Source organism: Brassica napus, chromosome C9 (genome assembly GCF_020379485.1).
Source record: "Brassica napus cultivar Da-Ae chromosome C9, Da-Ae, whole genome shotgun sequence".
NCBI lineage: Eukaryota > Viridiplantae > Streptophyta > Magnoliopsida > Brassicales > Brassicaceae > Brassica > Brassica napus.
In genome coordinates, this window is record NC_063452.1 from 27,848,267 (window position 1) to 27,875,201 (window position 26,935).

The window sequence follows — 26,935 nt, forward strand, 5'->3', positions numbered from 1 at the left end:
TGAAAATTTCAACCAAGTTCAAAACTGATTATCAATCCTATCCTTCTCTTACTTGGGAGAACCTAAACAAAGTCCTTCTTCCGAGTAAGTACATATATAATCCCTCTTTCGCAAATCATTTTTATCCCGTATACTGTATTTTGATATATCTTCCTCTTGGGTTTAACCTTCACTATACTTACTACTCCAATCGAGTTTAATTTAAAAACTCTATATGATATATTGGTATAGTTTTTTTTTTGAAATAATGATTTGAAAATTAAAAGGGACTTATTGATACAATGCAGCTATTTAAATCAACTTTTGAATAGTTATTTAGTTTAATATAATAAATATTTAGTTGTTAACTATTTTCTGTGCGCTTTTGTATTCTTTTGTATTATGTTATAAATGTCTAAACATCTATCACAAAATTTCGGTGAGAATTTAACAGCTTATTAATTTATAGTCATTTTTTCAAGTTCAACACATAATATATACTGAGTACGAAAAAACATGATAATCCAAACTTATCATATTTAAGTTGCCCAACATATCAAGACAGAATACTTTAATATTATTGTTTCCGGTTTACACAACTAATAATTAACCGACCTAATAATAAATTTTACTCAAAAATATTTAAGTAATCTATAATTACAAGTTTGTCTTTTTCCTCACGATACTCTTTAGATTCATCCAATTCCAGAAAACGACTAAAAATTATGTGATGGCACCGTGAAAAAAATACTTATCAATACGGCATGGTATATTTAGTCTTCAAATACAATAACATATACAGAATTTAACTAATATGTATATTTTAAAATATAACAATTTATATTGAATATTTACTCTAACTATTTACATAATTTTCAAAAAATCATCCCGCTCGTAGGGCGGGCCTACCCTAGTATAATACAAAAGAATTCAATTCAATTAGAATCAATTGATTTTAGTGTGGAAGTCTATCAACTTAATGATTACAAGTATAATTATTTAAAATCTAAATCAAAATGGACTTGAAATTTGCTCGTGTGCGATAATAAATATATTATATATTAAAACCGAAGTCACAACCTTGATTCATGTGAGATTTTTTAAAAAATGGACCTAATAGACCTATTTCTAGAAAGTTATGTTACATTTAATCTCTAATCTTATCATTTAAATTTTGGGCCTACCAGAAATTTTTATTGGGCTATCAATAATTGGATTTAAACAATAGATGATCCATTGGATTTATAGATAATATAAATTAAATAGATATAATTTCATGTTGTAATACTATACCTCCATATGTTAATTATTTAAATATTTGTCGATGTTAAATTTTAAAATTATGAATATTTTTTTTAAATAACAGAAATCATATTATCTAACAATGATTAATATTTACTACCTTAAACCAATGAAAAAAAAAATTAAACTATATAGTTTATTTTAATAATTAAACAAAAAGTAAATGTATAATTATTTACTCGATAATATAAGCGAAAAGTTTAATTTTTTAAAAACTTTCTAAATTTGTGAAATGTTACAATATTTTTGAATATGACAAAAAACAATATTTTACTAATCTTTATATATATAATTATGATTTTAATAATGAAATAATAATCCGAAAATATATATATAGAAGAAGATACAAATACATGTGAAAGTTTGAAACAATCTATTCAATGAAAAAAATATACCGTAAACTTATTATGTTTTTAAAATTGATAGACACATATATACTATAATATATACCAATTTAGAATTGAAAACAAAATGTTTATATAAAAATAAATTAAAACAAAAATCCGCGCGGTTGCGCGGATCGAGATCTAGTTAAAAGTATTAAAATAGCTGCCAAATCAAATTGCATCCTAGCGTTAACAATTATCTTGCATATGGAATATTAGCTCTGCGAATTCGGTTTTCCGAAACCAAACCGGTTTTTGGAATCCAATTCCAAACTAACCGAATTATATTTCGGTTTAGTTCGGTTATCAGTTATTTTTGGTTTTTTCTTTTGTTTCTTAAAATAACCGAATTTTTTGGTTTGCGGTTAATTTCGGTATAGTTTCATAAAAAAATCGGTTATTTTCGGTTAAGCTCGGTTATTTCGGTTAAATTTGTTTTTTTTCGGTTAATTTCGGTGTGGGGTTTTGGTTCTTTCGGTTAGTTTTGGTTACCTTCGTTTTTTTTAAATCAAAACCGAACCGAAAACAGAATTATTTTTCAAAACCTTACCGAATTCAAAACCGTAACCGAACTGACAACCAAAAATTCTGGTTCGATTCGCGGTTCGGTTCGGACAGTAACCACAGGGCTACGAAATATTGTCGGGTCGACTTCGTAACTTTTTTCTAGCTCTTTGTTTGTTTTGAAGTTCGGAATTATATTTCTTTATTTCAGTTTTAAGTATTTTGTGGTCCTAGCATCGTTGAATAAAAGAAATAACATTGTTGAATAAAATAACATGTTATTTCTTTGCGGACAAAAGTTTTTGTTGACTTTCTAAAAAAGTAAACCAGCGCGTTTGGGTAAGATCAATGATCTATGGTACTCTAATTGTCTTAAAAAGAAGAGTACGTTCACATTGGAATTTCATGTAAATAATATAAGACTAGGTTAAGATCAGCGCCATTTACATGTACATAATATAATCTCATACGCATAATGAGATTATGTATATAAATGATTTTTACTTACTAAAATTTATTTTATCTTCATTTACATGTTATGTACATAATTAAATTAGAATAAGCACATAAATAAAAAAATATCTCTTATTTATTGAAAATATTTTTTCAGTAAGTAAATTAAAACAATCATTTTATTTATTTTATATGGTATATAATTAAATTTCAATGATATTGAGATAGATATATAGTATATTTTAATATAAATATTTATTATTAAGACTTTCTACTCATATGATTTTATTAACATTTGTATATTTTCTGTAACAAAAAATTTCAACCATTCATCACAAAATTTTCAATGTGAGATTTTTTCACTGCATATTTCAAAATCAAAATATTAATGTCTCAATACGTTTTCATTGCAAATTTTGAAATTAACATATTTTTGTGTTTTATATGGTATATAGTTTAATTTAAACGATATTATTATATATATTCAATATGAATATCTATTAAGTGAGATTTCACAATTTTATGATCATTGTTATCTTGTTACAACAAAAGAAGTTAAACCATTGATCACAAAATTTTCAATGTGTGAGTTTAAATATTTTTAGTAATTTATAGTCGTTTTAAAAAATTTAAAATATAACATATAAGAAAAAATCTAAATTTTTATTATATGGTTAATGTGATTGTTTAATTTTTTAAAATAATATAAAATTAAACAAAAAGAAGAGATGATACAATAATTGTTATTAAATCTTTATTATTCATAATCATTAATTGTCATAAATATGTTAATCATATTAGGTAATTCTGTAGTTTTTATTTAAGAAAATAATAGAGAATATTATCTTGTACACAACTAATCAATTTGATAGTTAGTTTAATAAAATGTATAATATATGTTTAGATGGACCAATCTATTTTTTTAAAAATTCTAAGAATCATCGTAATAATAACACGTGGCTACAAAAAATGTTATAATGCCTTCTCAGTTAATATAAGAGATTTGTTGTTTGTTGCATGGAGAATCATCCTAATTTAAGGTTTTTTTTTTTGGGTCAAATTTAAGGTTTTTTTATTTATATATATTTGGACTAAAAGCCAGCAATCCTACACGCAAAACCACATTATTTAATATTAATTTCATTCTAAACATCACACGATCATATGACTTTTAAACTTTCTCTACAGTTTTTTTAGTTAAGCTGATAACACTTAGTATTCTAATTTTAGTTGCATGTTTTGAGAAAACATACATGTATTCGAATTTTAGTTGCATGTTTTTACAAAACATACATATATACATATATATATATAACTACTACTCCCTCTGTTGCGAAATATAAGATGTTCTCATCTTTCTAGATAACTTTAAGTTTATCGAAAAATTGTATAGCCAATAAAATTTAATAGTTATGTTTTGTAATTGGTTGAGTAGTTTTTAATTTATAAATTTAATAATACTTTTTAAGTAAAAAAGTAACTTTCTTAATAAGCATGTAGTCCCTAAAACATCTTATATTTAGGAACTAAGAGTATAAATTACAAAGACTAAAGCCATGTTCGTTTTTATAATATTATTATATTTGAATGTTCATCTAGATGGTGCATTAAATACAAAACTAAACATGGCCTAAGTTGTTTTGGTGCAGTAGTTAATATGAGTTTGGGTCTGATCACAAAGTTGCATTAGGATTCGTGTACAAACTTGTCGTGGCGGGTATCTTTTTGTGCAATAGAGAATTTTCCCAAGTCAATTAACAAAAAAATAATAAAGATTTAGCTCCTAAGTTTGGTAGTGCGTTTTTGATGCTTTTTTAAGCATTTTTTAGAATTTGTTTTTGTCTTTTGATTGAGTCAAATTGTATTATAAGTTTCTTTTACTCTTTTATCAATTTTTGCGGATTTTAGATTACACTGAAAGAAAAACAAGCAATTTGAGTTGAAGAAATCAATTAAAAATGCACAGTCATGCAAAAACGTCACATATTTGGTATTCTGGCAGATTTTTCACATCATATATTATGTCTAAAAGAAATATTATAATGACCTTAGTTATTATATCAAGTGGATGGTAGATTAACAGGATTTTTTTTTTTGGAAGAACCGGTTGGCCTGGGAGTCTATAAGAAGTGCCGGCCCTGCCTTTGACTCTATTAGAAGCAACAACCGAAATTTTGGATCATTTCATTATATGTTAATTTATTAAAAATCTGAAGAATAAAATGTGCACTTCCAAAATTAAAACATTGACCTTTAGATAATAAGGTTATGCTTCTTTTGCAAAAAAAAAACAAGATAATAAGGTTATGCGTTTCCAAAAGATCTAGTGTGGTTTTGGCTTGAAAATTTGAAAATACTTTTTTAACTCTGAAGTCACATGTTTCATCGGCTTCCTTCCATAGCCGACTGTCTAAGAAATCAGTAGTTCAACTTGGAAATGTGATTTATACTTGAAGCATGGTTATGGGCCACACACTTTGAAAATTTATTTATATATATATATATATTTTTTTTGATAAGTATGTGAATATTCATTACCAAGATAATGACACAAAGAAAATACAATCAGTTCTTGCAGAAACAAAATCTTATGCATCTTAAATAGCTAGTTAAAGCAGAGGTCAAAGAGAGCCCCCAAAAAAAGATAAAAAAGACTCCCAAAGACATAAAGGTTTAATCCAAACCCGAAGGCTAAGATTAAAGCTTGGCAAGACAAAGACTAATTGCAGCAATCTAAATTCCAGTAGTTCTACGCTTTATCTCGTCACCGGGCCTGCGACAAGAGCGACAAACATTAGAGAGAAACAGCCAGAGAATAATTCCAGGTTCCGAGAATTATCCCGAAGGCGACTCCGGAAGGACTAAGAGGCGAAGCAGGCTTGGAAAGTTCCTGGTCCGGCTTTCACCCAGAGGAGTCCACTCCAGACGCCGTACGTCTCCAGAGGTGAACAAGCCGTGCTCTGAAGATCCCAAACCAAAGACGAGAAGTTAGTATATAAAGCACGGAACATCACCGGCGGAAGCAAGCAGAGATTTTAGGCACTCGACTCCGGTCCCTTCACACGAGATAAGCTTTGAAAAGATTCCAGCTTCAAATCAGAGAGAAGGCAAAGCACGGGACTGTCAACTTCCTTCTGAAACTTTGAAGAACAGAGGAGTTGGAAAACTCCAAATCAACAGGTGGCGCACACAGCCACCACGCTTGCTGCAACCAGAATCCGAAACTAAAGAAGTCCCCAGCGAAGCCTCGGTTCGCCTTTAACATCACAGATCGGAAGATCTCGATGGGGAAGTTCTACAATAGCAACCAACAGAGGACAGAACTGGAGACAAGAGGAGGCAGAACAACTGACCAGAGAGACAAAGGCAGCGACGCTTTATTTCCGGCGAACCCTCCATGGCGGATCTGACCCAGATCTGACCGAAATCGAGTCAAGATCTGACCTCAAGTTGGAGCTTCCTGATGATGAGCGGCAGCGGCCAAGCACGACATCGCCAACACTCCAGGGAAGCTGAACACCCACCCAGCTACTGTTTAGATCTACCGGATCCGGCCGCTATCCGGTGGAAATCCACAGATGTTGAAGCAAGGAAGAAGTGAAATAACCGCTTAAATAACAGGTTATGAGGCTAACAAGAAAGAGGGGAAGGAGGGCGTGGCGGCCGACGGTTGATAAGGCACCGTCGACCACCGGAACTGAAATCTATAGGAGGCTGCGAGTAAAGATATCGGGAGAGAAAGAGAAGAGAGAAAATATTCTCTCACCTCTCTCTAACTTTTTTCCATTCTTATCTGTTCTCACTTTGAAAATTTATATTAAAAGTAAAGACATTATCTATGTCCATCGAAAGTATGTACTTTGTTCATCTCTTGTGGTTTGAGAGACATTGTATTTCTTCGGCATGGATCCCGTGCGGTCTATAAAGGAGGCTATGGATGTGTAGGCTACCATTTGGGTGTGTAAGTAAAACTAGAATTTTTAGCTAAGCACTTTTCTCTTATGTGTTCCATTTGTCCATTTGCATGAAAATGTGCGATTCTGATTTATTCAGTCGTCGTCTGGTTGACTTTAACTGGAACCATTAACAATCAGTATAGAATAAAGATTTATGCTTCCATTTGGACCGCACAGGAAGCACCAATTCATACGAAATGTTGAAATATGCCTTTAGAAACTTTTACGTAGATTATTGTACATGAAAACAAAACTACGTACGATTATAACGTCTGCATAAGACGATCCTTATTGACGAATCAAAAGAAGACGATTCTTTTAATATCAACAAGATATGGACTAGTAAACTTGAGATGGCCAGTTGCTTATTTCATATAAATAAAATATCTCATAACATCTCATCTCGGTCGACGATAAAGACGTCTTTGAGTTGAACCAAAAAGAGCACACGTCTTTTTTTTTTTTTTTTACTAAGAAGCACACGTCTTGGAGTGTTCTAAATCAAAGATATACATGGAAGTAAGGACTCAAATCCGAGTTCGTAGTATTTTGACTTTCTTTTTATAAATATTTTTATCATCAAAATACTAATTACAAGATGCGATAACAAAAGGGAAAGGACACATATAATGAATAAGAAACAATGAAGATATCGCGTTTCGATTGACTTTAGTGGTAGGAGAAAATCATCTCTAGCCACATCCACCTCGGTTTTTACTAACTCTATTTTGTGCCTATGTCCCGTGGACTACAAATGCATCTCCCTAGTCTTTACTGAAGGCCTATTTATTTTGTTTGTTGTAAGTAATAGTATCTTTAGAAAAAGATAGAAAGCTTAAAAACTGTGAGACCATTTAAAAGATAAATTAAGTAAATCTAAAATATTTTATTCTTTTATTTTACTATATAAGAAAAGTAATAGAAGTTAAATTCTTTAAAAGTGTAATTTTTATGAATTATTTGGGGTCCCCATTTTTATTTTATTATTGGACCCGAATTCTCGAAACCGGCACTAGATCCGTTAGCTTTTAGTTGAATCTTTTTTTTTTGCTAGATAGATTAACGAGGCAAGCTCACTAGAACCAATTGAGCTCAGTTATCCTTTTATTTTCCCTTTAGGCTGTAGAAGTTGCATGAGTAACAGAAATGTCAGTGACTGATAAAATCCAGACATACTCCAAAATCGGAAGACTCTATATTGTGATAGAAGTTGAAATAACTAGAACCGTGATGATATATCTTTACTAAAAGTCGCTTAAACAATTTGTTTAATTACATATTTACAACGTCAAAACAACGGTTTTGATTTGCTACAGACCACTCTCTAAATATACTCTGGTCTGGACTCACTCAATAGATTCGTTTGTACCATGGGAAATATCAAATGATTCCTTTGTATTGAACTAAATACCAATAGATCACAACGAATACTTGTCCAAATTCTGGAACCAACACTACATGTCTCTCCATGACCTTTACAGTAAGTTTCATTTCATCTAAACTCTTTTTGAGGACCCTCTTAAAGATGTGATAAACATCATTACAACTCCAAAAAAAAAAATGAATAATATATATCACCTTTTATACGCTTCTTTCAATCTCTGGAGTTTCGATTAAGAGACAACTCAAAGCGAAAGAAAGCCCTCTGTTCATTGCCAAGCTAGAGACGATCTCTGGTGCACAGAAGAATTGCGGGCTCAAGTTCCTTTAGCCCTGACCCTTACAATATATCCCAAATAACCCAAATGCATCCCTAATCTTAAGCAGATTTACAAAAAGAATTTGAGTAATTAAGAATATATCATTTATCTACAGGCATCAACCGTTAATTTGGAGAACATGAAAGCTTTGGATACATCATAATAACTTAGCTTAATCACAATCTGCAATCTTTCTTGACTGCATAATCCAAAAGGGTTACTGGAGAAAGAATCACTAGGACTAACGATGAGATATTCAGTATTCCATTCTTTGTCTTCTCTTTAATAGCTGTTTCTCTTCATTTACCTTCTCATATTCACCCTTCTCCAGGCATCGTTGATCTGGTCAGATCCTAGAATCTGTCCGAGGAAGCTTCTCCTTATAATCCGAATGAACAAAATCACCACAACATCAGATAGCTAATAAGACCAAGTTCACAAATAAAACCGAAAGCAGCATGCTTGTAATATATCTCCAAACCATGTGTCAGTTTATTATCGCTAATTAATGATGTTAAGTTGTATCTATGACATTAGGTGGTGGCTTTGTCGATATCCACAGCAACGAGGCACTTGCTTTCTTAAGCACATCACCAGCAACATAGTGAAGGCTATCATTCCATTCACCAAATATTGTCGCGGCATTTTTTTTTTTTTATTGAATTATACAGGGGTATCTTGGCCCCATAAAAGTGGTTCAGACTAGTCATGTGTTGCCACGTGTCGGTCCCCTGTCCCTAGCGATGCCGAAATGTTAATTCCCCAGTGGCCGGAACTCGAACCCTGGTAGGTTCACCGTATTGGATTTTTTCCCTCAAGTTAATCACCACCGCGGCATTTCTCCCGGTTACATCTTCAACACAACCATTAACCTATATTTGATCATGGCGTTATCTCAAGTATGCCAAACACATTTATCTAAAAATGTTCACAGTGTGTAAACACATATAGTATGTGAAATCAACTAGTGGATTTCTATTGAGAATTGATTGCTACTTGAACATAACGTGTTAGTGCAAAGATGACACCACAATTAAGAAATGCAGAAGATGAATCAAGGAGACGAAACAACTACAAACAACACTTAAGCTTTATTAGAAATCGCCTTGTATACTCTATTACAATATCTGCTTAATCAGCTTTACACAGTTTGTTACACCCTAACAACTGCTACTGAAAGATTCATAAGCTACCCGTTTGTGTCTCTCTTCCGTCAAGTACTTCAGTTACTGCTTCAGCACGACCCCGAACACTTCCAAGTGCTTATCTCTCTCTATAAGATCAGCTTTTGTGTCTATTTCTCTATACAGACGACCCCATAGCTATCTTATAGTTATTCTCCACGTTCCCGAAATCCTAGTCTTCAAGGCAACATGTATGGACATCTTCCATAACAATAAACTTAACTTTTTTTTTTGGAATACACTTATTCCTCTTTCTTTAAGTCATAAACTTGCTCCTCAAGTTTATTATTCTTTCCTTATCTCCAAGATACTCTCTTGTTCTCCAAGTCTACACGACTCCAGCTCAGCACCTTGACTCCACATGGTCTTCACCACTCAACACGACGTCTGCTTCAGCAACTACGTCAGCGACTACTTCAGGGCGGACATCTTACATCTTCAGTCTCCCCCTTTTAGCTTTGAGTGCCGATCAAGCACAACATTCTTCTGGTTCAGCAACCACGTTCCCAACTTGGAAACTTCCACACCAAATGTGCTTTTCCCCCCACGAGATGTGCACCACACATGATTTTCTCCCCATGAGATATGCATTCTCTGTACCAGAACATCACCATTCTCCCCCTGCTTGATTGCATACTAAGCTAAAACAGATGCTTAGATGTCAAGCCTTACGGACCCACCCGTCTGTTTCTTCATGTATAATCATGACACAGTCCCTGCTGCAGCGGAATAACAAGTATTGCATCGCGACCTGACGCACCTGTCGAACTACCCTTCGACCAGCTTATGTTGAGGACCTGGCTTCCGTCATGTGTCGTCTTCTTGACCATGAGCCCTTCCCCATCCACACCGAGTGCCCTCTGCACTCGTTGCTATTGTCTTGGAGTGATTTCACTATCACCCTCCTGAAGATCATCTCGCACCACTTCTTGACGCACTTCGGTCTCCTTCTCCTTTGTGCCAGAAACAACCTCGTGTCTTGGCTCCAGACTTGATGTTTCTTGATCAACCTCAAGATCACTCCTACCAGAGTTGCATCCATCTTCTGATGTTTCTTCCTTGATCTCATCAGGTAAGCCACTCTTGGCTAAGAACACCTCTTCAACCCTCTTGGGTTTAGTGAACGTCTTGTTCACCTTCTTGGCCATGTTTATGCTATTCTCACGAGCAAAACACTCCACCTTCTTGTGTCCAGCCTTCCCACAGAACCAACAACACATCCTATGTTGCTTTTTGCTTGGCCTGACACATTTGCTGATGCACCGATCAGTCTCCTTCCTTTTACCAGCTGCACAACCATGATTCAGAACCTCCTGTCTGACCTTCATGTTGTTGCACTTATGTACTACTTTCGGCTTGTTACTCACAGCTACACGCTGAAGAACTTCCTGCCTTACTCCCAGTCATACGTCCTGACGTACTTCCTGACAAGCTTCTTTGGCTCCACTTTTTGATGTGCTCCCATGCACAAAATGTGACAGCCCCTTTTGTTGTATTTCCTTAGTACTCTCAGCTCCTCGATATCCCAGTCCCCAGTTCACCATGGCTGGTTGTCCCATCGAGAGTATCTTATCCAAGTCCTTGGATCCACTGTTGAGCATCCTGATCTGTTTGCGATTCTCAGCCAAATCATGTTTCAGCATCCTTGCTCTCTCTTGTTCACCAGTAGCAACTTCTCTCAGCTTGCTAACCTCCTTCTCCAGAGACTCATTCTTCTCATGTACAGCAGTAAGTTCTTCAACAAGATCATCATACTGCTCACGGCTCTGCACCAGATCGTGTTTCAACCTCAGATTCTCATTCTTGAGATTCAATCATTTGTTGAGCATCACGTGATAATCCTCAGAGTTTGTATCAACGTCTGAATCTGAGGATTCATTGGATTCTTCCTTGCGTGCACCAAATGCAACAAGGTTCTTCATCACCTTTCCATCTTCTTCAGACTCTGAGTCATCAGACGACTGCAATGGAACACCTTTTTCCTTCTTTGAGTTTTGACATTCACGTCGTGTGTGTCCAACACCTCTGCACTCAGTACACTTAAGTTCTCTCCGTTGTGCTACAGGACAGTCATCCTTTATATGACTAACACCTTCACACTCATAGCATCTAAGACGTTCTCTTCTTCTGTTATTGCCACGATCACCTCCCTGGCAACCATACTGATTCCTCCCACCAGAGGAATTCATCATCTTACCCAGATTCCTAGCCAACATCCCCATGGCATCTTCAACATTCGGAGATCTATCTCCATCTTTGTCAACAACAAGAGCTATACTCCTTGATGCACCACCTAACGTAGAGACTGAACTACTGTCTGTCTCCATCTCTTCTGCCTTCAGCATACCCACAAGCTTGTCAAAGTTGAGCTCATCCGTGTTTGTGGTCATATTCAAGACCGCCTTATGAGCTCCAAACTTCTTAGGAAGACAGCGTAGTAACTTCTTTACCAGCTTATTCTCCTTGTACTTCTTCCCAAGTACAAACGCTTCATGCGCCATACCACTGAGTTTGGCACTAAAGCTCGCCACAGAATCATTATCAGACCACCTGAGATTCTCAAACTGTGACCCAAGATGATCCAGACATGTCCTCTTCAAACGAATTCAGCAGGATCTCCCACGCCTCTTTAGCTAAAGTACTCCCCTGAATCAGCTGGAACTGTTCTGCTTCAACCGCTCCAAAAATCACCGACAACGCATTTGCATTAAACTTAGATGCATTGCGTTCTGCCTCTGACCAATCCTCTTTTGGCTTAGGCTTCTTCCCATCTCATGTGACTATGGTAGGCTCCTCCCAACCAATCTCTACAGCTGTCCACGCATCTTCATTGATTCCTCGAATCATCTGCTTCATGCGAGCCTTCCAATGACCATACTGGTCCGCATTCAACATGATCGCCTTCTGCACCGAAATAATCGTGTCCATCATCACCTTCAGGATTACACCAATAACTTAGGTGCCCCGCTCTGATACCACTTGTTAGTGAAAAGATGACACCACAATTAAGCAATGCAGAAGATGAATCAAGGAGATAAAACAACTACAAGCAACACTTAAGCTTTATTAGAAATCGCCTTGTACACTTTATTACAAGATCTGCTTAATCAGCTTTACACAGTCTGTTACACCCTAACAACTACTACTGAAAGATTCCTAAGCTACCCGTTAGTGTCTCTCTTCCGTCAAGTACTTCAGCCACTGCTTCAGCACGACCCAGAACACTTCCAAGATCTTATATCTCTCTATAAGATCAACATATGTGTCTTTGTCTCTATACAGACGACCCCATAGCTATCTTATAGTTATTCTCCACGTTCCCGAAACCTTAGTCTCCAAGGCAACATGTATGGACATCTTCCATAACAATAAATGCAACTTTCTTTTTCTTGGAATGCACTTATTCCTCTTTCCTTAAGTCGTAAACTTGCTCCTCAAGTTTATTCCTCTTTCCTTATCTCCAAGATACTCTCTTGCTCACCAAGTCTACACGACTCCAGTTCAGCACCTTGACTACACATGGTCTTCACCACTCAACACGACGTCTGCTTCAGCAACTAAGTCAGCGACTACTTCAGGGCAGACATCTTACATCTTCATAACGTACAAAAACATTGGTGATTCCCACGGATTTGCATTATCCCCTGGTGGCTGGCCTATTATGTGTCAGAGAAAATTGAACGTTTAGGTAATTATGTTCACCTCATCAGAACTTCTGTTAAAAAAAAGAGTGTATGAGATTACCTTCTCAGAGAAGAAACGGCTTCATAAGTTTCTCCAAGCAAAGGGTTGAAAGTTTACAGTGCCGGTATTCAGTGGAAGCACAACCAGAGACAGCAACAACATACATAGCTCTGAGGAGACTATTCCCCTGATGATGAACTGATGAAGCGGAAGCTTTTATAAGATAGAACTAGAGATCTGTTGATTCTAAGAATACCCGGAAAACTAGGATAATCACAAAGATCTTATTTAGTCTAAGAATGCCTAAAATCAATGTCTTCTTAAATTCATTGAGAACACCTATGTTCTAGCTGAAAACAAGAGAGAACTCTCAATTTTATTAATCAAATCATCAACTACATAAAACCATACCTTCAAAAACTATATATAAGAAAACATAAAAACCCTAACACATAAAGATAATTATCCTAATAATAATCAAAACTTTAAATAACTGCATCAAAAACTCTGTTAATCCAACAGGCTGAGAGGTTATTCAAGATAAGTACATATGTACAGACCAGATATCATATCATGTAAGATTAGAAGGAGTGTATTGTAGATCATAGGTCTTGTATATTAAAAAAAAAACAAATCTAAGAGTAAGGAAAACGTTCAATTAACACGTAACAATAACCAAATTATTCAACATATTTCATTGTGTTTTGTTTTTTAATCACTTACAGATTTTCTGTATTCAGATGCTTGATCTGGGAGGTAAGAGTACTCCAAGTCTTCAAAACACTTTTTGAGAGATGATATTTGTTCATTGAAATAAATAGGAAGAGAAAAATCCTTTCCAACAGTGTCCTTGATCATAGACCAGAGACTAACACCTCTCTCTCTTTCTCTGTTGGATCAGGAAAGCCTTGTTCGTCTTCGGAAATGCATGTGCCCGAAACCAACATCAGGTTTGCTAAAACACTCCTTAGTGTCATGCAAGGAAAGCTTATCTTCCTCGTACATTTCCTCAAACTCTTGTTTACCTTTAGATGAGAACTTGTACTGCATTCTAGACACCAAACAATGTCAAGCGAAACAATACATGAAACTCTTGCAGATCCACTGAAGCTGTGTAAAAAGAGCATGAGAACGGAACATTACTACATAAATGTTCCCTTATTGTAAAAAAAATTACTACATATTTGCTACACTTTATGGTAACATAAATTACGGTCCCATCATTCGGTTAAAGAGATATCCTATTTGGTGGAAATGTAATGAATAGAAGAACAACTAAGCAGCAGAAATGTGAGTACCACTATATTTTCCGCATCTCAGAGCATTTCCGCTCCATTTTATTTTTCACTCTAAAATAGAGTTTAGAATAAAAATATTTCAATAGTATTTAATTTTTCACTCTATAATAGAGTAAAAATAGATTATATATAGAATAATTCATTTTTTTTTGTTCATCGTCAGTATATTTTTCAAACCAATGGAAATGGTCTTGAGCTGGAATACTTATTATTTGGTTATGGCCATTTAATAAAGGGAAATTGCACTCTGTGACAAGAAAAAATAATAATAATTCACTGACTGGCTAATAACCCTAATTAGTTAGTATATAATGTGTATTTTATATAATAATACATTTCTACCTTTGTCTACACCTAAAGCAACCGATTGAAAAAATAATTTTTAAAAAATAATGTTAATTACTAATTAACTGAAAAAAGAAAATTGTGGCTCTTGTTATTCACTCACCCTTTTCCACCTCTTTTAACCATGTCTTCTTCAACTTCTCAAATTCTTTCTCCAAATCTCTAGACGGCAACAACCCCAACTGAATTTCAATAATATTTTTTATTATTCTATTTATAATGATTATATGTTACATTTTAAAGTTAAGTATTACAATGAATGGTCTATATGGTATAGTTTAATATTAAATATAATTATGTACTATTTTCAGATTTTGGTATTTGGGTTTAAGATTTATATTTTGGGTTTAGGGTATAGTGATTAGGATTTAGGGTTTAGTATTTGTAAGGTGGGGGTTGAGGTTGGGGTCAACATTAAATTCTTCCATGTAATCATATACATTTCATATTTTTACCAGTATGTACTATGTTATTTATTCTGTTTCATTCTATTTGGGTTTATGAATTATATTTGGATTTAGGATTTATATTTGAGTTTAAGGTTTAGTGCTTAGAGTTTAGGGTTTAGTATTTAGGGATTGAAAGTGGGGTTGGGATAATGTTTATCATTTAAAGGTTGAGAAGAGTTTAGTGACCTATACTATTTTGGTGATATAGAATAGAAACACTTCAGAAGATTCGAATCATGTGTTTGTACATTTTTGGACTTCCGAACATTCAAATTGAATACTAACTTACTCAATTTACGGTAACAGATCATTCTATTCCGTATATAAAAATGCAATGTTAGTACTATTCAAGTTTTATTAAATAAAAAAGAAGAATATTTTCATAATACATAATAAAACAAAAATTCCAAACTCTAGTTGATCTTCTTCTTAGTCATCCATGCACTCGTAGATTCTATGTTGTTTTTTATTATTTTATTTATACTAAATATGTTCACGGTAAATAAGTATATAACATGGCTTCAATAAGATTGGATAGTAAATAGTAGTGACTCAATTATGTCCATAGCAAAAGACATCAACGTCATCCACTCTATCACTCTATGACAGAATACTTGTTATTATTGAGGACATAACCGGAGTAAAAATGAGCTGAATGTTAGTTTGTTAATAATATCAAAATCATTGTCATATACTTAATTTAACTTCAAATTTTGGTTAGATAGCAAATAAGCCCTTTAATAAATCTATCATAACTAAACCGTGTCAGTTTTCATGAATTTAAAGCCATGGCCGTGTTTTTCTCATCGAAACGAGTCCTGATAGTCCCCACTCTCCTTCACCATTCCGTATTTTGCTCATTTCTATTGTAAAAATGTTAAAACGAATGTTATTTTATTCTAATTTTAAAATAACATAAAGGGATTAAATTGTTTTTACTTTTAGATATCCATATTTTGTATAATATATTATCCTGTAGAAATATTGATATTATAATCAGAGGTGCGATAGTCATAAAGAAAATAGAATTATCAGCTATAAAACATCTATGTAATATTGTCATGTTTATATCATCGTAATTACACAAATGTTAAAAAACTACCGGCAATACTATATGTAATGGGAGATTACATTGCAAAGTTGTGTATTTTTTCTATTAAAAGAGAAGTATCATTTTTTATCTACCATAAAAAAAAAGGCTTTTGATGTTTACCACTTTCTTACTGGCAAAAGATTTCTTATATTCTTGTTTTCTATATATAATAAATAATTATTCAAATAAAATAAATTTTAAATAAAAAATAAAAAATAATTTTTTTAATGTTTTTGAATTATAATTTTTCAAATTTGATTTTTTTTATAAATTTTTTATTTTGAATTTTTTTCGATTTTTTTTTTCAAAACTTGTTTTTGAAAATTGAAAATTATTTTTGAAACTAACTTTTCATTTTTTTTTATATTTTAAAAGTATTTATTTATATATTTATTAGAATCCTAAATTTTACATTCCAAAAACTCTACCTTACTCCTCAACTCTAATTAAAGCCTAAGGGCCTGACTAGTTCAAACGCAGCGGTTGCGTTTGCGATTGCGAGAGTTTGCGGATGCAGGTGGTTGCGATTTTTAGCGGTTTTAAGAGATTCGTACGACTGGTTCTGCGGTTAGAAATTGGTGCGTTTGCGGGATACTTATGACAAGTTAATTACCAAATGCAGCAGCGGTTAAATAATAAATTAACAATATTTACATTTTATATAATTATAAAATATCAAAAATCATAATATTATAATAAATATAAAAAATGTATTTAGAAAGTTATAGTTTTAAATTTTAAAAATTATAGAATATATTTTTATTTTAAAATTTTATAATATTAATTAAAATATAATAGATATATTTTAGTATTTCTATAATTCTAATTTAAAATTTTATTGAATATTTTATTTTTGTATTTATATTGTTTTAAAAAAAGAAAAAAAAATTATCCTCCCACAATCGTCCGCAACCGCAAACGCTAACTGAAACCAGCTTTTGAATTTATGAGGTTTAGAGCGGTCTGAATCGATTTAGAGCAGTTTGAGTGATTGTTGTAAAATGCCAACAACCGCTACGAACCGCAAAATCTACGTTTGCGGGTGGTAGCAGAAAAACTAATTATACCCTTAAGTCTAGATTAGTTAATCATAGGGTTATAAATGTCTTTACCCTTCATTAAAATTGAAAGTAAAAGTGGTTTGTGTAAACGTGAAAAGTAGTACTATAAATGTGGTATTTTTGGTAATTTCCCATAACAATCATAATAAGTCAATTTCATTAATTACATGTATTTAATTATAAACATTAATCTATTGAATATATAACATTTCTAATTTTTTAATAATTATAAAAAATATTAAATTATAAATCTGTTGAGAAAATCTAACAAAACCTTACTATAACTTTTAAATATTTTTAATATTAACAAATTGAATAATTTTGTAATTAGTAATATAGTATTATTATAAATTAATTTAAAATAAAATTATATTACAAAAAAAAATTATATGATACTTTTATAAATTTTATAATTATTGTCTATATTATATGAAAATAGAAGTAATATATGAATTAAATATGAAAATTATATTAAATTGGTAAATTATCATATTTTTGAAAATACTTTCGTTTAAATAAGTAAATAAAATAGTATTCACCATTTAAAAGGATTAGAATAGTATTCACCATTTAAACAAATTAAAATATCATTCACCATTTAAAAGGATTAAAATTTGTAAATTATGTAATATTTTTATACAAAAAATAAAATTGTTAATATATGTTGGGGAAATTTCATATTTACCACTTTCATGGTACTACTTATCATTTTTACCACCACTAAAGGGACATTTTCAAAATACATTCTTCATTAAGTGACAAAAGACTCTTATACCATTGTTCTCTGTATATATAATAAATCATTAGTTAAATAAAAAAAAATTATTTTTATGGTTTCGAATTATACTATGAATGTGGTATCTGTGAGAATTTCCCATATATGTTAAACTTTTATATCTACAACTATATATTATATATTTATTTATTTATTTTAAAAGTACAATAATATATTATCTAAAAATGATTATATAGAAAATATAATAGAATATAGCTAACATTTACTTTAAGTACTATTTATAAAATATGCTATTTGAAATCTTTAAAATTTTAGTTCATTTAAGATATTGGAAAAAAAAAATTTTAACTATAAATTAAACGTTTATTTTTAATTATGACAAAATATGTTGAAAAAGTTATAAAGAATCTCATAAAAATTCTAACTTTTTATATAAAATAATACATTAGTTTAGTAACAAAAAAAATAAATAAGTCATATAATTTTTCAAGTTCAAAAGTTATAAAATGAAAAATTATACGTACGGACATACGGGTCACAGTTTAGTTAAACATTAATAAAATACATTGCTGTGCTGTAGTGTACAAATCTTAAAGTTGTCGCTTCATGTTGTGCAACTTGAAATGCGACATTTTTTTGTCTTATTGTGCATAAACAATTTTTAAAAGTGACACATTACCTGTCGCACCCTTTTTCATATTGATATATACTTCTATGTTTATAAATTGATATGTTTGTTTCACCAACAAATCGTATGGAATCAGTTAATTAAAAAGATATAAATTCTAGTTCGTTTTGCTGAATCCGACGTGCCAACTTCATGTGTATAAAGCGATTTCGTAATTTATGAGTATACTAGAGTCTAGAGGAACAGCGGAGTCCATATCGAATGTGTAATTAAGAAGGTTTTTAAGACTTAACCCGAGTTTGACCATATTGCATTTGGAGAATTCAAATTTCCCTGACATTTTATTCATTCAAGAAACATACTGCTCCATCCTTTCACAAAGAGTGTCACTTAAACATTTTTCACACATATTAAGGAATTCATTAAAACGTATTTATGTTTTCATTAATATCACATATCTAATCATTAGTATTTTAGATAAATCGATTTATTTATAAAATCAATGCATTTTACAATTAATTTTCAGGTAAAAGATTGTATAAATTGCATTGATATTGTGGAATGAGACTCTTAGTGAAACAAAAAAAATGAGTTAAAATAACGCTTAATATGAAACAGAGGATCATCCAAACTTCCAAAAAGACTTAACTAATCCCAAAAACCAAGAAACAAACCATGTCAAATATCTTATATTCTCTCACATGTACACGCAATTTATCTGAATGGCAGATTTCTAACCCGACGTACCATCCGACCACGTCTATGAGCGGAAACTTATTTCAATTAATTCTATTTCGGTTATATCATTACTTTGGTTAACAAAATTGTTTGTGAAAATTTTATTTTTATTTATTGACAACAAATATTTTAATATTTAAAAAGTTACAAACATTAAGTTAACATTATAATATTATTTTTGTTGGCATTATAATAAAATTTTAAAAAGAAACAAAATTAGAAAGTTGAGCAATGTCTAATTACAAAAAAAAAGACGTTGAGCAATGTCAGTAGTCAAAAAAATTAAAAAAGTTCCAAAACAATAAACGAAGCTCAATGGAAAGATTCCGTGCTTGGTTCACACTAGACCCACAGCGACACAAGAAACAATACGATTTGTTGGTGAAACAAACTTAAAGTTGATACATGAAATTAACTTAAAGATTGAGTGCATATCAAGCTTCTCTGATCTCCACGGAATAGTCTCCGATATTATCTTTATGGCAAGCTCGTTTGAGTTTGTGTGTTTTAGGTTTCACCATCGTAATAACTTTGTTTTGGAAGATGGTTTAGCCAAAATCCTTGGTTCTGTTGTACCTGCCACAAATTAATCTGGTTTTTAATGAAATGCATTTCTTGACAACAAAAAAGATGGAGTGCATATCACTTTTATTGTAGATATATTAGATAGAAAGAATTAGTGTACCAATCCTTTGTATATTCAGTTCTAAATATTCTAACCTATTCTAAATCAAACGAAATTGAACTTCCTATTTTATTTATGAGCACGGCCATCATTATTATTATTGCAAATTACTCGTTCCGTTTTAATCTAGTTGTCGTTTTAGATTTATGCACACATATTAAAAAAATATTTAATTTTGCGTATTTCAAAAATAAAAACATCATTACCTATATATTTAAACATATTTCAATAAGTAGAAAAATAAAATGGAAAATATTATTAATAATTTTTGCATTGAAAACATAAAACGACAATTAAAATAAAATAAAATTTTAATTCTAGAACGATAACTAATATCAAAAAGAGGAAGTATATTAATAGTTTCTCTACCTGATAATAGACTTTACTCATTTCAACTCTCAACATGTTAAAAAGAAACCAAACACATTCCCATAGGCCATAACCATATTCTCCATTAAATGAGTTTTTTATCTTCACCAACTGCTTTAATTATTACACTTGTCTCGTTGTAGTTTCCTTCGGCAACAGCTTTTTTAAACTTATTTTTGTAATTAAAACACAGATACAAAGTATGAAGAATGACAAAGAATACATAAATTTTGCTGAATTGCTAATCAATCGAAAAGGAAAATAGCTACAATAATATACGTAATGGATATGATATGAATTATGTGTTGAATAGAGGCAAACGAAATATCCGTGAAATTTGATTCGATCTATTATCCATTTAGATACTATCCGAATATTGAATATTTGAGTCGATCTGATCAGTTATATATACATATGTATATAAAATATATACACAGTATCATGATTGTATAATTACTATTTTTAAAATGTTTTAGCATAAGTAAATTTGATAAAAAAAATTGTTTACTATTAATTTTAGATTTTTTATCATAAGATATTTCAAATCATGATTAAGAAGACAACTAAAAGACCAAAAATGATTAAGAAGACAAAAAGCTGAGAATTCACGTTGGCATGGGTCAAGACCCAAGATCAAAGGGGTAATCTCGTCTTTTTGTCGACAGCACCAACCGATAAAACGAACGGAAGGACAATATGCCATACGTACATACATTTATACACAAACACATATATTCACAACAAAAACTTCAAAGCCCCCATTAATCTCTAAAGATAGCATAAGCTTTTAATTTCTAAACAGAGACTGGAAAACCCGGATTCGGATCCAATACCCGAATATGCCGATTGGGTGGGTTAAATCTTTGCATTGCAAATCAAGAGCTTTCGACGACGTCTATCATCACTCCAACAACGGCAAACTCTCGTTGCCAAGTTACAGCTGCAGAAAGTCCGTTAAAGACGTCATCGATACCCGACCCACCCGACAAGGATCCGGTGATAAAAACCTTAAACCCGACGCGAATTTAAGACGTTTACGGTCCTCTCGTCGACCCGAATCAGAATGCAATTCTTCTTATAACCCGACCCGACGAAGCGTATCCGCAAGAGCTTCCACAGAGTCCGCTGCATTGCCCGTTCTGACCGATCTTCCCGATGGTCATCCGTCGAGAAACGTCGTGGAGATTATATTCCAATCTAGCTGGAGCTCCGAAGAATTTCCGGGTCGGGTTGAGATGATTTTTAAAGTTGAAAACGGGTCGAGAGCTGTGGCCCGTTTTGAGGAGTACAGAGAGGCTGTGAAACTGCGATCGCGCTCCAACTTGGATTCAGATGACGGCGCGTGCGATGAATACGCGAGGTGTTCGGCGGATGGGAATGAGATGATGAGGTTTTATCCGTTAGGTCCGATTCCGGGAGGGATTAACGGCGGCGCGTGGGTGTTTCCAGGAGGTAAAGGAGCGGCGGTTTGTACGTTTTCAGGTAGCGGTGAAGCGCATGATAGCACAGGTGGCGGAGGAGGGAGGAGAGCGATGCTGATTTGTCGAGTAATAGCGGGTCGGGTTGCGAAGAAAGGCGAGTTCGGGTCGGATTCAGTTGCGGGTCGAGATGGTGAATTGATTGTTTTCGATGCACGCGCTGTGTTGCCTTGTTTTCTAATCTTTTTCAGATTGTAAAAAAAGGAATAATTATCGAACTTTGAGAAATAAGTATATATTTTATATTTCGTCCTTATTTCTGATTAATATCCAAATTTGACGCAATTCTTCTGATTTCATCTTTTTATGCAAGCTACAATCTCACGTTTAAGGTTCAGACAGTTTGGCGGGATTTCTATGATTTGGGAAATTGAACAATTATCACTGATGCATATAAAAAATTTAATTGCTAAAAGTATTCTTTATAAGTGATGTTTGAGTGGATGCATAATCTTACTTACTGTTTTGATTTTTGTTTCTTCGTTTAATAAGTATTAGTATTAGTATCGTGACTATTTTATATTTTGTCTTTCTTCGTTTAATATCAGTGGAATATGAGCTTCATACAGTCTATAAACCAATCACTAATAAGTGGTCTATAGTTCGTTGACCGCAGATGAGACAACTTACATGCAAATTATATAATCTTATTAATTGTTAGTGGAATTTTGTAAAGAATATACGTCGTTTTGATCCTATTAAAATATGCTAAAAATGAAAAAAGCGTTTGTAATGTGTTAAGGATATTTTTCATAAATAAAAAGAATTTAAGATATTTTCATGTTTCGTTTTAGTTTTGTTCAAATTACATGAGAGCAAAACAAAGCCAAAACATTTCAAATTCTGTTGCTGAAGCATATTAATTCAAAAACATTGATTCGGATCATTAGTCATATTGCTCAAGAGTATCCTTATCACATGTTTATCATTATTTTAAAAAAGCAACTACGAGAAATTCTTGAAAAAATAAAAAATAAAATTTTATTTTTATAATTCTCAGTTTGGTTTATAAATTAAAATTTAATTATAGTCAAGATACTAACACTATATTTGTGAGAAAGTGTAAAGAGTTTCTTAATCAATAATGATGTTTGTTGGACCTAATTTTGGTCAATACCATAATGGGCCACGATCAAAGGAATGAGCCTTAAAGGGCCGGAGCCCGTAGCAAGAATACGAGCTCGAGAAGGAGTCGCAGAGGTCGCGGAGATCGTGCAACAAGAAGCTGAGATCACAGAGCTACCACAAAGATCTCGAAGTCGACTTACTATAAAGGAAGAGGAGTGGAAACAGAGGAGGACAGGTTGAAAATCCTAGAGAGAGCTACACACATACATCGACCTTGTTTTCTCCCTTTCTTAGATTCTTTCCTTTATCAATCTCACTTGTGTAATTCGATCTAGTTCAACTTATTGTATTCGATCCTATTCATCAATAAAGTCCATTTTTGCCTACTGGAAATTGTTAACATCGTTGTGTTCTAAAGATATCGTTGCCTACATCTTTTATCTTCCTTAGATCAAACTCTCGATCACTATCAAATACTTAGTGTAGATTTTAGGTTCTACATTTTGGCGCCGACTGTGGGGAAGATAAATGAAAAACATCTTTGCTAAGAAACCGATCTAAGTTTCCTAAGCGCGACTATGGATCTCAACCAAACCACCGGATCCACGCCTTCAAGAATCAACGACATCGATCCTATCGGACCCGACTCGGGAGCCGGAGTGACCCCAACTGGGTTAACGGGAGCCAATGACGCGACCGAAACAACCCAGACGCAACGAATCCCTCCAATCGGTACTTCGAGTCAAGATCGATCTCTTCCGATCAACCAGACGTCGATCCCAGAACGAGCTGGAGCTCGAGTCTGGAACCGCCCCGGAGACAGACCATCCTCCGACGACCTAACCCGATCCCAATCCAGACCGATTTCGCCGACTCCTTTAGCCCAAACTCGAGGAGAACTAACCGAACTCCGAGGATTGATGACAACTCTAATCGACGAGATTCGTAGTCAAAGGATCGCCAACCAATCTGTTGCTAACAGACCAGACCAAGCTGAAAGGGAGCTCGCAGAGCATCGAGCTGCAAACATTCGAGAAAGAAATCAAACGCCCCTCGATCCGTTAAGAGCGACGTCTAACCCCCAAAGCGCCAGACTGTTCGGTACTCCAGAGATCCCAAGCGCTCGATCTGGACGCTACACGGGAGAAAATTCACAACGACCCCCGCCGCAAGGCTTGACCCATCGAAGCTTAAGCTACAGTGGATTGGACGAAATCGATATTGGGCTCCAACGCCCACGAAGCACTCCGATTCAACTCCAGAACGGATCAGCGGAAAGGCAGGAGGAGCCAAGGACGCGAATCCCACCACCGAACCATTCTATCTCCGACAATCGAACTCCATCCGCGACGAGAACCTTCCATCAAGTAGGATTCGATAGCCTAACAGAACAAGTTCATAGACACGACCTTCGCGGTCCCGTCTATATCGACCCCCAAAGGGAAGACCTAGGGATCCCGAGCGAAACTGGGACGTTTCAGAATTATATCGAAAGGAACGATGCTGAGCTCAAAAGGATACATGCGATCGTGCACATGGCAACGAGTTCTGCTCCCGATATCGACATGGTCATCGAGGAAACGAGAAGGACTCTATTCACAAACAGAATCGCCAGTGTAAGGCTGCATCACGTCGGGAAACTGAAATTCCCCGAATACGCCGGAAACACCGACCCGAAGGCCCATGTACGAGCCTTCCGTTTAGCAATATCTAGAGCACACCTCACCGACGACGAAAAAGAATCAGGTTACTGCCGCTTCTTTGCCTAGAACCTCACCGGGGCCGCCCTCGAGTGGTTCGCAGGATTAGAAGAAAATTCAATCGACAATTTCACCCAGTTGGTATCCACATTCTTCAAACAGTATTTAGTCTTCACAGAGACCAGAGTTACCGAAGCAGATCTTTGGAATCTCAAACAAGAGCCTTACGAGCCGCTAAGAGCGAACAACAACGCGTCCGACGAAATCAAGAGCCAGATCGAAGGGAAAATTTGTTTCGAGATCACAGTAGCAATCCGCACATTGGAAAAAACCGATGAAGCCACTCCCCCTCCCAGTGTGAATCACTACAACCCAACCACAGAGTCACCTCGCGGAAAAATCCCCAGTTCCAAATGAAAGAACAAAATGACCAAAATTCGTGAGCTATTAGAAAAACCGACCGTCCTACAGCTTCAGAAAAAAGACAGAATACAAACCCTTAATCGCAATCTGTCTGGGGGGCAGAGACACTACCGACCTCCACTGACTAAGAGATGAAATCTCCCGGCCAGTTACAAAGGCAAGAAACGAATCGACTTCATTTACGGAGGCTCCAAGTTCTGCAATTCAGTCAACTCGATCAAAGCGTACCAACGAAGAGCCGAAAACAGCGTAGGAATAAGAGAGCCCCTATAAGGCCCCGATTATGAAATCACCTTCGACGAAAACGAGACCACAAATCTCGATAAAACTCATGATGATGCTCTCGTGATACGACTCGACGTCGGCGGCTGTGAACTATCTCGAGTAATGATCGACACCGGAAGCTCGGCCGATGTCCTCTTCTACGACGCGTTCAAAAGAATGAGATTCACCAAATCTCTCCTAAAACAAGAACGAACACCCCTCATCGGATTCGCAGGAGAAACCACCTATTCCCTCGGATCAATCGAACTCGCAGTAACCGCCGGAGAAATCAGGAAAATCGTAGAATTCATCGTAATAGACCGTCCAACCCCGTTCAACGCGATCCTTGGGAGGCCTTGGCTATATAGCATGAAGGCAGTCCCTTCGACATATCACCAATGCCTGAAATTCCCAACCTCGAAAGGAGTCGAGACTATCAGAGGAAGTCAGAAGAGCTTCAGAACATGCTACCTTGCAAGCTTCAAAGACAACGAGCAACACTCCTAGCCGAGCGGCCAAAACCAACAAAAAACATACACATGTACACGAACCACCGACCAACAGACCCTGTCTCAGGGAAAATAATCGAACTACTTTATGACTTGATCCCTCGACAAGGGTACGTAGGCAACTCGCGACACAAGTCCAGTCACCCTCCAACCACAAAACTCAGAAGAAGCACGTCGTAACACCCGAGCAGCGACGGCACAACAATATTAAACTAATTTTCCTTCGCAAGTTTGTAACGAAACAGAATCTGACATATTAATAAATATAGTTCTTTGATATCGCAGTTCGAGCATATCAGATTTCTTATATCTACAAATCGTAAAACTGTAAGAGTCGACCGGAAACCAAGACCCTGATCAAGTCTTCGGTTGCGGCCAACTCCGCCAACGAGCGCAACCAAACTAAGCTAACAAAATATTTTGTTACAACAAAACTATCGATGAAAGTATCTACAACAAATCGACTCATGGCCCAAAAGATCGGTCTCACAAAAACCAAATAATAAAAGCAAACAAACCGGGACTCACGACCCCGTCTTTATTAATAATAAATAAAGCAACAAAAAACAAAAAAGGGAAAACAGAAACAGAAAAACCCTAAAACTACTCTTCGATGTCGAATTCACCATCCTCAAAGCGATCACCCGAGCACTTCGCCACGTCGTCCGCAACAGAAGGGACCTTATCAAGGAAATCCTCTGGTAGATCATCTGAAATCTGAGGCAGTTCGAGCTTCCCAACGGAGAAATCCGTAGTCGCCATCACATCGACTTCGGACCCAAGCTCGACCTCCTTCACTTGAAGCCGCAACAACTCATCCGAAGCAAGGAGATTGTTGCTCATGATGTCCTTCAAGAGATCTATATTTGCCACGACTTCCCGAAGATGATCCTCACAATCAGTTGCAGCCTTCTTCCTTTCCCATTTCTCCTTCAGAGAGACC

At 34.5% G+C, this 26,935-nt stretch overlaps 1 protein-coding gene across 1 annotated transcript; it reads left to right on the top strand.

Annotated features, from left to right (window-relative positions):
• Positions 1 to 21,230: 21,230 nt before the first annotated feature.
• On the top strand, positions 21,231 to 22,282 carry LOC106417684. The gene has a single exon (XM_013858462.3). It carries the CDS (start codon positions 21,390 to 21,392, stop codon positions 22,224 to 22,226), a length of 837 nt encoding a protein of 278 aa, XP_013713916.2. The 5' UTR covers positions 21,231 to 21,389; the 3' UTR covers positions 22,227 to 22,282.
• The last annotated feature ends 4,653 nt before the right edge of the window (positions 22,283 to 26,935 follow it).